Source organism: Piliocolobus tephrosceles, chromosome 4, assembly GCF_002776525.5.
Source record: "Piliocolobus tephrosceles isolate RC106 chromosome 4, ASM277652v3, whole genome shotgun sequence".
NCBI classification, from domain to species: Eukaryota; Metazoa; Chordata; class Mammalia; order Primates; family Cercopithecidae; genus Piliocolobus; species Piliocolobus tephrosceles.
Window position 1 is genome coordinate 14168945 of NC_045437.1, and position 15020 is coordinate 14183964.

General features: G+C 40.8%; 1 protein-coding gene across 1 annotated transcript in view; it reads left to right on the forward strand.

Moving 5' to 3' along the window:
- Window positions 1-2697, forward strand: part of OTULINL (OTU deubiquitinase with linear linkage specificity like) — a 31369-nt gene extending 28672 nt beyond the window's left edge. Inside the window, exon 8 of the mRNA XM_023218271.2 lies at window positions 114-2697. Coding sequence (XP_023074039.1) covers window positions 114-287 — 174 coding nt within the window. The 3' untranslated portion in view covers window positions 288-2697. The remainder of the gene's footprint in view (window positions 1-113) is intronic.
- The last annotated feature ends 12323 nt before the right edge of the window (window positions 2698-15020 follow it).

Here is a 15020-nt window from a genome sequence, read left to right on the forward strand (position 1 = left end):
CTGTCAACAAGCAGATGATTTCCTAAACCGCAGAGGAACACTTCCCCCCACCGTGTTAGGAGGCAGGAATTTGCCAGTGTGTATCTGTGACCTGTCTTTCATCTCATCCACAGATTGATATGTTTATACTTGGATACTCCCTTGAAGTAAAGATAAAAGTGTTCAGACTGTTCAAGTTTAACTCCAGAGACTTTGAAGTCTGCTACCCAGAGGAGCCTCTCAGGGACTGGCCGGAGATCTCCCTGCTGACTGAGAACGACCGCCACTACCACATTCCAGTCTTTTAAGTCCGCTGGGGGCCGAACAGCAGTGCTCACCAGTGACAGTGGTCACAGTTGCAAGTAAAGTATCTCTCTGAAACCAAAGCTAGCATTTCAGCATGGAAGGAATTAGGACCTTTTCTCCAGGATTACAGGTACACTGGATACAGCCATGCATGGATAGTTTTCCTTTATTTTTCAGTGATTTCCTCTGAAGCAGCTGCACTGATATATTTGGGTGTTGGTGGCTTGACTTTGTCCATAAGGGGCGTGGCCACTGCACGTGATGGCAAGCCTTTAAGAGCACAAAGAAGTTTAATATGGACAACTACAGCAAAAAGCGAGAAGAAAACAAGTAGGGAAAAACGGCTAACTTGGAGAGAAAGAATTTCTTTAACCTTTATGTTCTTCATTAAAAATCTTATCTTGGACTGATTTGGGGGATTTTTAGAAACATGGCCTTGTTTTATAAGCATGAATTTCCCAGGAATCTTTGTTATATTTTAATTTTTGATAACCATTTGATTAAGTGTATGTGTATATATACATATGTATGTTTATATACATACATGTATCTGTATAGTTTTGTATATACATATATACACGTAGACATACAGAGAAATAACCACTACTTTGTAATGCTGTACAGTTTGTTTTATATTTCTTTACATTTTTTTGTTACTATTTTATCTGGCCAGCTTAATAGTTTCGTTTAGATTTAAAAAATTCTGTAGATTAAAGCAAATGACAGTTATTGAACTATCACAAAAATATTAAACGGTGGTACATTTAATGTGTATTTAATGTGTGGAATCTCATTGTGGTAGGCAGAATAGTGCCCCATGCTCCCCAAAGATGTGCTCCCCAAAGATGTCTGTGTCTGAATCCTCAGAGCCTGTGACGGGCTAAATGGGTTAAATGGGAAAGGAGAATTAAGGTTGCAGGTGTAACTGAGATGCTAATCCACTGATGCATTTTGAAATAGGGAGAGTTTTCTGGGTTCTCCAGGTGGGCCCAGTGTAATCAGAATGGTCCTTAAAAGTGAAAGAGGGAATTGGAAGAGTGTCGGAGTCAGAGGGAAATGTGAAATATGGAAGAACAGTTAGAGAGAGATGTACCATTGCTGGCTTCGAAGATGGAGGAAGGGTCCATAAGCCAGGGAGTGCAGGCAGCCTGTAGAATTGAGACTGGAAAGGAAACAGAAACTTCCCCATAGCCTCCAGAAGGAACACAGCCCTGCCAACACCTTGATTTTAGCCCAGTGAAACCTGTGTTGGACCTCTAATCTGCAGAACTGTAAGATAATAGATTTGTATTTAAGCCACTAAGTTTGTAACATGTTATAGCAACAGAAAACTAGTGTTCTCAGGCTAGTTTTTGGTCATCTTTGTTTTGGAAATACTTTTCTAGTTTAATTTGGTAATTTTTATCTTGGAGGTACTTTGCTAGTCTGTTTTGAGTTTCAGTACATAAGAATAATTTTTAAAATCTTGCTAATTATATTTTACTTCAGAGTCACAAATGCCTTTCTAAGAATGACTTACTTCACGAGATATTTAGCACTAACATTTTCCCAGATGTTCATATTATTTGTGCCATAAATTAAAAGGGAGTGTGTTAAATGCTGTCATGTCTGAAGTTAGCATTCATATTCTTTTGCAATGGGGATGATCCGTCGTGTGTACTACATGAATCATGTCTGATGGTAGCTTGTTCCCACTGTCATTTTGTTTTCTGGTTGAAGATTAATGTGCTCAGCCACACAAACGAGTTCTTCATTGACCTCTACAGTCACTGCCTGTTTGGAAACATCTATGGTTTTGCATAACCCCCGTCATTTAACTGACAGTGTTAGAAGATTTCCCCCTGATGTGTTACCGTAACCAAGAAAGCGTGAACGCTACCCTTTCTGGTGACAGCCTGTCATGGGCTACTGTGGCTGATACTTATAGAATTGTTGCTCCGAAGTTTTGGCTCCACTTGAGCTGTCCAGGAGCCTACCTGGCATTTGTGTATTACCACTCACCTTGGATCTCCTTACCAATGTAATTATTTCCACATCAATCCAGGACTGAAAGGAAAAATGTTTTCACCAGGATTGGCAGCCTGTAGCTCTGTGACCTCAGTCAGCCCATCATGTTGTGCTGTGGTGCAGGGAGCAAGAATTCTTTAGAGAACCAAGTTGTGAAAAAGATTTCAATCCAGTGAAAGTAAAAAGTCAGAGGACATTTGATAGTTGCTGTATTTTGGGAAGATATCAAAACAGGTTCTTAGGGAGGAGGTATGAGGTGTTGTTTTTTGTTTGTTTGTTTTTATTCAATTGTATAATGAATATAACAAATTAAGTAGCCAGAAGGAGCGGCATATAAATTAGCACCACTTTTAAATGGCAACAATAAATTTGAGGTGAGCTTCCTGTGTGATGCCAACATTTAAATGTCTTTCTAACCTTATATGTTTCAAATGGTGAGAGAACTGTAGCAAAAACGCAAACATAATGCCCTTGTCGTTTTTTGATTTTAGGATACGTTTCTGTCTTAAATTTTGGCCTTACATGTCCATACTGAGGGGTTGTATGAATATTAGTACAAGGATGACTTTTACTGTGGTAAAATATGCATAACATATAATTTATATTTTAACAATTTTTATTTTTTGAGATGGAGTTTTGCTCTTTTTGCCCAGGCTGGAGTGCAATGGCACAGTCTCGGCTCACTGCAGCCTCCACCTCCTGGGTTCAAGCGATTCTCCTGCCTCAGCCTCCCAAGTAGCTGGGATTACAGGTGCCCACCACTATGCTTAACTAATTTTTTGTATTTTTAGTAGAAACGGGGTTTCACCATATTAGCCAGGCTAGTCTCGAACTCCTGGCCTTGGGTGATCTGCCCACCTCAGCATCCCAAAGTGCTGGGATTACAGGCGTGAGCCACTGCACCTGGCCTTAACAATTTTTAAGTAACAGTGACATTAAGCATATACACATTGTTGTGCAACCCTCACCACCATCCACTCTCAGAACTTTTTAAAATCTCCAAGGCTGACGTTTTTTCAAAGCAGGCAACTTTAATTCCCTACCTGGTACCTGGATTCCTTTTCCTTTTCATGCTATCTTTTCATCATACCCTTCTAATCTGAGTATTTCCTCTGGGCTTAAAAGATCCTCAGTGGAGAAGTACAACCTAAGAAGGAGTTAGGTGACCAAATGGATCAGGAAAATCGTGTTTTATCTCCAAAGTAAAACTATAACTGTGGGTGGCTTCTGGACGCAACTTAGAATATTATCATTGAAAAGTCCCAAATAAACTATTAATTCAGAACCACCCTGGTGACTTGAATTTCTTGAGTGTCTTCATGGTCTTGAACCAAAGTCATTTCCACCCAAGGGAGAGTCAGGTGAAAGTCCCCAGGGAACTTAGTCTAGGGGACAGGAGACCTCCAGACTAAGCTGGTGGAGGATGGGCTTAACCTCCAAGAGAGAAGAGCAGCCGGGATCAGGGGGCATTAACATGACTTTTCCCAGGACTTTTCTGCAAGTGGGTATTGGATGGAAATATTTGTTGTTCTCAATCAGATGAGTTTCTCCTATTTTAGTGAGACCAAAGAAAGACAATTTTAATTCTGTCCAAGCTGGTCTTGAGGATGGGAAAAAAATATCTAACTTTTCTGAATGCTCTGAAAATGTTGGAATTCTTTATCAAAGTATGTAACTGTTTTAAACTGATGACTAACCTAATATGTGAAAATATATACAAGCATGAATAAAGGGATAAGCTATATAATTCTGTTTGCAAGAATGTTTTTCACACTGCTTAGTAAGACCAGTTACTGTGTAAAACAAAGAAAAAATATATATTTTCATGGATCTGAAACTTTAACTGTCTATAGGGTGGCTTGTCATAGTTGACCATTATTTAATTAAGTTATTGACTATATGTAGGTATACTTTTCCCTGTAGCCATGCACTTTTTAAAAGTTTTAATTATTTAATTGACAAATTAGCTATTCATTTTCCTTCAAATCCTATTTTTGTCACAATGTCCATTTTATAGCTAGACACAAAATTTAGTGGGTCCAAATTGTTCAATCACTTCTGTGTTATTTGTTCAGAACAGTGGATCTTTGCTTAATTCATTTTTGTTTTAATCCCATCATATTCCTTTAGGCCAAGAAAATGAAAGCTTATTCGGATTATATTTATGCTTAATATCAACATGGTTTAAAAGTGGACAGAAAAGCACTCACTCACGTATTCAGTCACCCATGGACTGGAGTGCTTTGTAGAACAGCCTGAAATGTACACCATGTCTCTGCACTTGAAGCTCATGGAATGTGTTGGAGGAGACTCGAGCTCCATGTGGGAACAGTGTGACCCAAGAGCCAGCATGGAGGAGGGCTGTGTGAGCAGACTGCTGTAGAATGCTAAAGTTACCATCCTAGCTGCTGTCTTGTTCTGTTTTAAAAAAATCAAATTTCTGTATTTAATTGATGTATTGGTCCTTACAGTCAGTACCATCAGGTCTTAGATTGTTAAGCATTTTGCTGCCACCAGACCAGTGAGGGTCACTCACTTATTTGTAATGATTCTTGGGGAGTTTAGTCAAGAGAATATCCTTGAATAAAGAAGTACATGTTTTAAGTATTTTCATCATAGTCTAGGTGGGTTGTAAAACCCATTTCCACATGAGTATAAATTTAAAACAGAAACATGAAGGTGTCAGCAATCATGATTTTGTTTTGCTTGTTCACAAGTTTGAAAAGATGCATGAGGCACCAATCATTGACACTGGAATGCTTTAAGGATGGTTTATGACTTTACCCCATTGTGCCTTGTCATTTGTCAGCAAACTTATTGAGCCAAACACAAATGGCTGAGATGCTCCTGGCCCCATTTCTTGTCATCGCTGCCATCTCCAAAGACAGACGCTGGGAAACAACCTGGGAACTGCTTCAAGTCCGTGTCAGGCCATGGCTTCGTTCACTGCCCGGCATGTATCTGGACTTCCTTTGGGTGCTGGCTTTTCTGCTGGACCAAGAGATTCATGGAAAACCCCAGGGCAAGGTGAGGAGAAGCAGCTGGTACAGACTGACGACGAAGGAGAGGACCAGAAAAGCTGCTTGGGTGTGGTGGAAGTTTCAGTGTAATGTGATTCCTGGTAGGCACCTCTGTGACTCCCTTAAATAAAAAGGGGCAGAGATGGGACGCCTGGTAAAAACGGTGTTTGTTGTAACATTTTAGTATCATTGTGGGTAAGTAGGACAGACAAATGTTTACATCTCTTATGAAAAGCTACCTTTAGCCATAAACATTAAAAGGAAAACTCAGCATTTAAAAGAAAAACTCAGTATTAAAAGGAAAACCCAGAGTGTTTTTGATCTGTGGTTAACTCATCTGTCAGCAAATGGTTAAGTAAGTAAAATTAATTTTTCCATTTGGTGTGTATTTCACAGGGTGACAATGAAGTGCTCCAATCTGCTTGTGAGACCAGTTAGATTAGTAGTTGCATTTGGGAGCGTTCCTCCTGTATGTCTTTATAAGCAAATTGAAACAATGTGTTCATACCGAAGGACACACCACAGATCCTCTTTTTAAAGCAGGCAATAAAATAGCTTTTTCCTTTTGAAACATCATTGTAAAACAGTGCTTTTTAAACTATCCATGGTAAAGGATGAGTTTTAAAAATTCTAATCCTTTGCAGATTGGTACTTTCATAAATACGATAAAAATATGATACCAAGATCAGATTGTTATAGAAGTTTCTAAACACTTTCAGTTTCTGTACTTAATCTTGCAGTGTGGTAATAAAGACTTCCACACTTTAGTAGCACTAAAATATGAGTTTCAGGCAAGATTCAACAGATTCTGTTATTTGGTGGCTGAGATTTTGCCTAGAGTAGGAGGGCAGTGCTTTGGGGTTTTTGCTATTACTGTTCCAGCTAGGGCCACCGTATGGGCTTGTGCACACGCATCTTGCATAGTGGTCCTTGACTGAGGAGGTGACTGAAGCTGAGATCTTCTCTCCAAGCCATGGAGGTTTTGAGGTATCAACTGCCCCAAAGGAAGGATTGTCTTTTTCTACCAATAAGGCTCAGTCTACTGGCCAAGCCCTGCGCCAGTGGGGATGCCTTTTCCTGATTTGCATAAAGGGCTGTATTGACAGGAGGTCCCTGGATCAGCCAGATAGTCCCACTACTGAGATGCACATTGCAGGAAGAAGATACTGTCTCGAGAAGACATTCATGGCTTTCTCCAGTCCCTCAGAAAAAATCGGCAAAAACCTGCTTCAGTTCACAGTTCTTTGTGCTTAAGAAAAAGCATCACATTTTATTTCTTTACTGGATTTCAAGTTCCTTATGGGAACGGATGTGGGTCTCATATCGTTATGACTAGAACCGTGCTCATATAAATGTCAGAGGAATTCCAAATTGCAAGTTGATAATGAGAGCCAAGCTCAGCTGTTATTTCTCAAAGAGGCAAAGAATCTAACTGTGATTATGATCTCCGGAAATTTCTTTTTATTGATCCACGACTTGAAGAGAGCAAGTTTTTAGATGTAGTCAGAGGACAGAAGCATATGCTGACATATCATCAAGTCAGGGTGGCCTATAGAATGGACAGAAGTCAAACCAAGTTTTCCTAACAATGTATCCCTGGTGAGGTTAAAATTAACCAGGGCCATCAAGTTCACCTAGAAACAGGTTGCTGAACTGATATGCCTGTGAAAGAATGTTATTTAGTGGGATCACAGATCCTAAGAATGGAGAACCTTGAGATGTCCTGGGGCCTGGGCATAGTGGCTCACACTTGTAATCCCAGCACTTTGGGAGGCCGAGGTGGGCAGATCACTTGAGGTGAGGCGTTCGAAACCAGCCTGGCCAACGTGGTGAAACCTCATCTCTACTAAAAATACAAAACATTAGCCGAGCATGGTTGCAGGTGCCTGTAATCCCAGCTACTCGGGAGGCTGAGGCGGGAGAATTGCTTGACCCTGGAGGCAGAGGTTGCAGTGAGCTGAGATTGTGCCACTGCACTGCAGCCTGCCAACAGAGTAAGACTTCGTCTTTTTGAAAAAAAAAAAGTCCTGGGAATGCACAGCGTGTTCCCCTGCCTATGGAAGATGCCTCACCGTCACCGTCACCTGCCCACCTTCCTGGGCTCAGCGGAGCCTCCATGCAGGGTCCGGGTTGGAGATGCAATGTACAGTTGAGCTGGTGTGGCAAATAGGAAGCAAGAGCAGAGGCATGGGTGGCCTGGATCAGCAGCGCCATGGCAGGAACACTCAAGTCCATTCAAATAAGTATCAAATTGGAAACACAGGGATGCAGGCAACATGCACAACTGAAATCAGAAAAAAATGAAGACCCTAGAGGCTTACAGAGGAAAGTCCCTTTTGATGCCAAGTGGGATTGGAGGGAGTTCTTAAACAGCAGGTGGCATTGGATGGTCTCTTTTCCACCAAACTGTGTATTAACCTGGATACATCCATCATCTCTAAAAGACAAACTGCTTGCTTGGCATTTGCAGGCCTCAAGTATGGTGTGGCTGAAGAGGAGGCCCAGGTTAAATGTCTGCACTAAGAAGAGCTTTGAGCAAATTCATGAATCCCAATTCTCTGTGTATTTTTATCGTGAATGACAAATGTTTATGAGCTTAAGTTTGTTTTATTAATATAATTAGGCTGGACATGGTGGCTCACGCCTGTAATCCCAACACTCTGGGAGGCCGAGGTGGCTGGATCACCTGAGGTCAGGAGATTGAGACAAGCCTGGCTAACATGGTGAAACTATGTCTCTACTAAAAATACAAAAATTAGCCAGGCGTGGTGGGTGGCGAGTGCCTCTAATCCCAGTTACTTGGAAGGCTGGGGCAGGAGAATCACTTGAACCTGGGAGGTGGAGGTTGTGGTGAACCAAGATCACGCCACTGCACTCCAGCCTGGCACACACACACATATAATTAATAGGAAATAATTGCCTAAGCCTAAGTTTATCTTGTTAGAAATGCAAGAAATTTAGCTGGTGCATGCCTGTAGTCCCAGCTACTCGGGAGGCTGAGGCAAGAGAATTTCATGAACCCAGGATGCTGAGGTTGCACCACTGCACTCCAGCCTGGGCAACAGAATGAGACTCCATCTCAAAAAAAAAAGGGCAAGAAATAACTTCTAATATTCTTTGGGTTCTGTTCAAGCACTTCAGGTTGTGAGGGTAGAAAACTTCTCAAGTGAGTTGGATAGGGAGAATCCCCCACAGCCAAGGCAGGAAGTACAGCCAGTCCTCACTGGAAGTTGCCTGAAACCTGTAAAGTCAAGAATTAAGGTTACCGGCTGCATTTCTGCGGGTCCACGAGGTCTCACATCTCAAGATTGCTATGCCTTATGCTGTACATTTCTCTCTCCTTCCTCCTCACTTTGTCTCTGTCTTTCTTTACCTCTGTCCCCAGTCCTCATCCCTGGAATGTGAAGTTGCTCCTACTACTGAACAGAACTGCACCTTAGTTCACTAGTTCAGATTCCTGAGAAGCAAAATTTGATTGGCTGAGATTCTATGGCACTATGGCCCTTGAACTACCTGCCCATCTCTAGACAATCATCTGTAGCCACAGTGTGGGGAAAGGGAGCCCTTAGAGCAGAACCACATCTGAAACCATATCTAATACATGTTAGGCTTCTCACCTTTTCCCTTTCATGATGGCAGATGAAGCCTGTTCAGATCAGTGCATAACTGAAAGTGGCAGTTATCCAGCTAGAATCCTCACTCATAAAAATGTTAGTTCATTTGAGAGGAACAAAGACAACTGCTTGGTGACACAAATCTCAGTGTGGCATTCATGCCAGATTGCTCCTATGAGGTAGTAGAACATAGAAAAAAAAGCTACAGATGCCCGGAACAATTCCCTTCATGGGCAGGTTTGTTGTTTTTGGTTTGTTTAAATAGCTGAAAACATATGTGCTGTTTTTAAAATTCAGAAAAAAGCTCTGTGAGTGTTACTCCAGTATTTTGATGGAAATGGATTACAGTTCCTTTTGTCCTCTAAACCTGAAACTAGGTACGTTTTCAGCCCCACTTTTGGCGGCAGCTGGTTAGCTCTGTTTGCAAAGCATTCTGGCCTCAGTACCTGAACTTAATGGTGCAAACGCTGGATCTGTCATTGTTAGCTTCCTTTGAGTTCCATGACAACTTCCTTAATTTGCTGTTCTCTTTGTGCCATGAGTAGTAAATTCTTACCAGCAGTGAGAAATTAGTTCCTCCACTCTTAAGCATGAACACGAAGGTCAGATCTGATGTCTGAAGCTACATGCACAGAATTCCCAGCAGCTCTTTCACGGCTAGTTTTATGTTTAATGAGATATTTTCCCCCCATGCCTATTATGACTTCTACAGGATATTGTATTTGTTAAGGTACATCCTGGGTCCAGGGAACAGGACAGAGTGCCCAGACCCTTAAAAAGGTAAACCTGGTGGCTGTTCTTATTAGTCAGAGTTGCATTTGTGGTTTTCTAGACTTTGAAGTAAATAACAAGAAATCTTTGGAGGGCTTCATAGTGAATATCAGAAAAGATAGTTTGGTATTGTAAATGGATAATGCCACTAAATGTATTTCTGGATCAACGTGTATTGGAGACATTAAATTTATCTACATTCCAAAGGTTAACAGTGGAACTAAGCCAAGCCAAGGGGAGAGTTCTAGTTTTTTTGTTTTGCTTTGTTTTAAAAATAAATACAGAAAAGAGAAAAGATTTCTTACAAGCTAATGATCAACACCTAGTGGAACGAGTAATCATGTTGAACAATGCTATAGAAAGACAGTATCAAAAGCAGATGGACTTGCAGTTTCATTCGAATAACCTCAGTCTCCACATGCAATAACTGTGGGAGGGAGCAGGTACCTTACAGGACAGATACTGTTGGTGCTGTACCCATAGTTACTCCAGCGCAGGAAAAAGGAAGTAAATAAATATGGTGAAGTGATTTCAAATGGTTCCAAAGCCATTTCCTTACCTTACTCCTAAACTATCTGTAGATAATGGAACTTTCAAAGTCAGTTACTGTGTTAAACATGGGGCAGTGATGAAAAATTGTAACCAGACATTTTCAGATGGATGAAACAAGTAGGCATTTTCAAATATGAACTGGAAAGGGATCTCTCCACACAATGCACTTAAAGAGGTTTATAAAGTCCCAGAATGTAAGCAAAGGCACATAATGATGAGGGACAACCTCTTAAACATTCTAACAAAGTGTTCATTGTTTCCCACAGTTCCTCTGTGTCGGCTGATGGTCCTACGGCTGATGGTCCTACGGCTGATGGTCCTACGGAGGTACACGGTTAGAGTAATCTGATCTTTGGTATCATTGTATCCCAACAGGGACCAGGAAGATCATCGTCATCTATGTGGCAGACTAAAAGGCTGTTAAATATTTGTATATAGAGAGAATTAAGTATCATACTAAATTACAAGCTTTGTGATTAATGATTGACCCTCTGATAGCTACTTTACAGGAGCATCCTAAACATTTCTCAGCATTCATCTTGTCACACTTTTGGTCATTCTGTGTAACTGCAGCCAATCTCATATTCCACAGTCCTTTACAACAACTCTTTGGTTTTGAACTGTATCATAGTGGAGATAGAATTTTTTTTTTTTTTTTTTTTTTTTTTTTTGAGACAGAGTCTGGCTCTGTCACCCAGGCAGGAGTGCAGTGGCCGGATCTCAGCTCACTGCAAGCTTCGCCTCCCGGGTTTACGCCATTCTCCTGCCTCAGCCTTCCGGGTAGCTGGGACTACAGGCGCCCACCACCTCGCCCGGCTAGTTTTTTGTATTTTTTAGTAGAGACGGGGTTTCACCATGTTAGCCAGGATGGTCTTGATCTCCTGACCTTGTGATCCGCCCGTCTCAGCCTCCCAAAGTGCTGGGATTACAGGCTTGAGCCACCGCGCCCGGCGGAAGATAGAATTTTATGAGTATATTGTTAATATCGAGCCAGGGAACTTACGTATTATCCTTTCAAGAGAATTGGCTTCCAAAGCGACTTTTCAAGAGACCCAGAAGGGTCATGCCTTAGTAGTAGAGCTAAACTATCCCAGAATAGAGGCTACTTCAAACCTACCCTCAAAACGTTTAAAAAGAAGCCATGAAAGAATCAAACAAACCTGATTTTCCAGTAACTTGTCTTCTAACAAAGCCATTCTTTAAGGGAACATGGCAAAGTTCAGATACTTAACTCAATGTTCACCAGCCAATAAAAAATTACTGGACATGCCAAGAAGCAGGAAAATGTGACCCATAACCAAGAGTTAAAAAAAAGCAGTCAATAGAAAAAGACCCAACAATGGCAGACAATGGAATTAGTAGGCAGGGACTTTGAAATGACTATTATATATATGCTCAATGTGTTTAAATATCTTTATAATCAGGAGAGATAGTGAAGATATTTAAAAACCAAATGGAAATTCTAGAGGTGAAAAATACAATATCTGAAATGAGAAATACATTGGATGGGATTAACTGCATCTTCTATATGGAAAAAGAAAAGATCAATGAACTTCAAGTTGTAGCAATAGAAATTATTCAAACTGAAACAGAAAAGCAATGGAAAAAAATGGGGCCTCAGTAACTTGGGGGTAATTATTCCTGTAATTGCAGTCCCAGTAAAGTGTGTGTTTGGTGGGGGCATCGGGGGCAGGAAGGAGGCTGGGTGCCCTGGCTCATGCCTATAATCCCAACACTCTGGGAGGCTGAGGTGGGAGTATACCTTGAGCTCAGGAGTTTGAGACTAGCCTGGGTAACATACCGAGACCTCATCTCTACTGAAAAAAAAAAAAATTAGCTGGGCGTGATGGCACATGCCTATAAGTCCCAGCTACTTGGGAGGTTGAGGCAGGAGAAATACTTGAACTCTGGAGTTCGAGACTGCAGTGAGCTGTGATTGCATCACTGCACTCCAGTCTACATGACAGGGTGAGACCCTGTCTCGAAAACAAAAGCAAAACACAAAAACATTGAAGAAATAATAGCTGAAAAAAATTCAAATTTGATAAAAAACTATGATGAACCCACAGGTCCAAGAACCTTCACAAAAACCCGAGTAGGATAAACACATAAAAAGATCACACTGAACCCACATCATACCCAAATCGCTGAGAAACAGTGATAAAATCTTAAAATCAGCCAGAGAAAAAAATGCATATGAGATACAGAAGAACAAATATAAGAATGAGACAGATTTCTTTTTAGAAATGATGCAAATCAGAAGATAATGGTATGACACCTTTACTGAATAAAACATTTTTGGGGGTCAGTGTAGAATTCCACATCTAGCAAAACATCCTTTAAAATTTTTACCCTAGGCTGTGCATGGTGGTGCCTGAGTTAGGAGGATCACTTAAGCCTAGAATTTCAAGGTTATAGTGTGCTATGACTGTGCCTGTGAATAGCCATTGCATTTCAGGCTGGGCAACATAGTGAGACCCCATCTATTAAAATAAAATTTCACCTTAAAATAAAGACTTTTAGGCTGGGCATGGTGGCTCACGCTTGTAATCCTAGCACTTTGGAATTCCGAGGCAGGCGGATCACCTTAGGTCATGAGTTCGAGACCAACCTGGCCAACATGGCCAAACCCCGCCTCTACTAAAAATACAAAGATTAGCCAGGCATGGTGGTGCACGGCTGTACTCCCAACTACTTAGGAGGCTGAGGCAGGAGACTTGCTTGAACCCAGGAGGTGGAGGTTGCAGTGAGCCAAGATCACACCACTGCACTCCAGTTTGGGCCACGGAGTAGAACTCCATCTCAAAATAATAATAAATAAAAATAAAAAATAAAGAGTTTTAAAGACAAAAGCTGAGAGACTTTGTTACCATGAGATCTGCACTATATGTAATATTAAGGAAAGTTCTTCAGGCAGAAGAAAGATAAAACCAGATGGAAACTTAGATCTATGCAAAGGGATGGAGAGCATAAGGAATGCCAAGTATAAATGTATTTCATTCTTATTTAAAAATTTATTTTAAAAGTAATTGACTGGCTGGGTGTGGTGGCTCACGCCTGTAATCCCAGCACTTTGGGAGGCCGAGGTGGGCAGGAGTTCAAGACCAGCCTGGCCAACATGGTGAAACCCTGTCTCTACCAAAAATACAAAAATTAGCCGGGTGTGGTGGCACATGCCTGTAATCCCAACTGCTCGGGAGGCTGAGGCAGGAGAATGGCTTGAACCCGGGAGGTGGAGGTTGAAGTGAGCCGAGATCATGCCATTACACTCCAGCCTGGGCAACAGAGTGAGATTCCATCTCAAAAAAAAAAAAAAAAAAAAAGTAATTGGCTATGTAAAGCAAAATTAACAAATGCATAGTGGGGTTCATTACTTATGCTGAAATAAAATGTGTGATAACAATAGCACAAAAAATGAGGCCGAGTGTGGTGGTTCACGCCTGTAACCCCAGCACTTTGGGAGGCCAAGGTGGGTGGATCATGAGGTCAAGAGATCAAGACCATCCTGGCCAACATGGTGAAACCCCGTCTGTACTAAAAATACAAAACTTAGCTGGGCATGGTGGTATGTGGCTGAAATCCCAGCTCCTTGGGAGGCTGAAGCAGGAGAATCGCTTGAACTTGGGAGGTGGAGGTTGCAGTGAGCTGAGGTCATGCCTCTGTACTCCAGCCTGGCAACGGAGTGAGACTCTGTCTCAAAAAAAAAAAAAAAAAAAAAAAAAAAGGGAAAATGGAAGTAGACTATATAAAGTTATAACATTCAAATATTATTATTTAAAGTAGGCTTGGTAAGTTAGGGATATGTATTATAAACATTGGCACTACCACTGAAAACTAAAATGTAGACGTGTAGTTAACCAATAGCAGGAAATAAGGGAAAAAATGAACAAAGAACAGATGAGGTGAATAGAGAACAAATAGCAAGATGGTAGATCTAATGTCAGCCATATCATTAGTGTAAATTGTATAAATCCTCCAATTAAAATGAATGAATTTGATCCATCTGACCAGAGAGAATTTTATAATGTATTGTGAAGTGAAGAAAGCAACATGCAGAGTTATGTATAGAGTATGGTTCCATTTTGATTCAATGTTTAGAAAGCAACAACTAAAACTTCACCATACCTATATATCTCTGTATATATGTATGTGTGTACATATATAAACACATATGTACATATCTCCATACACAATAGCTTGAGAATGGAGAAAGTGTAGAAGGAGAAACATCGGACTGCTAGCATTATCTATGGGTGGTGGGACAGGGAGGGGAAGGAAAAAATAAAGGAGACTGGCAAAATGGAAACATGTGTGACAAAATGTTACCCAAAAGTGTTAACTCTAATATCTCTGTGACAATATGGTTCATACTAAAAATGAGTTCAGAACATAGAGCAGCAGTAGAACTTGACATGAACATGTGAAAACATTGAATTGACTTAGGATGGGGTCTTAGATTCTAGAATTTCAATATAGTTTCAATAACATTATATTATTAAAATTAAAACTAAAAATACGAGGTTTGACGGTACAGAAAATTATGACTCAAATTCTTTTTATGTATTTTATAGTGTTCTTTGAATCTCTAGTTTTCTAGAGAGAAGGCAGAGACTCTTTGTGTAATAATTCTCCTAAGACAATGTTTCTGGCCTGTTAAAAATTCTTTAGCATTTTAGCTGGTATTGGCACACAACACTGGCTCCTATAAGTGGTCATTAAACATGGCAAGATACTCCAGTGGAAGTGAGAAATGAATTGGTCAGAGCTCTTT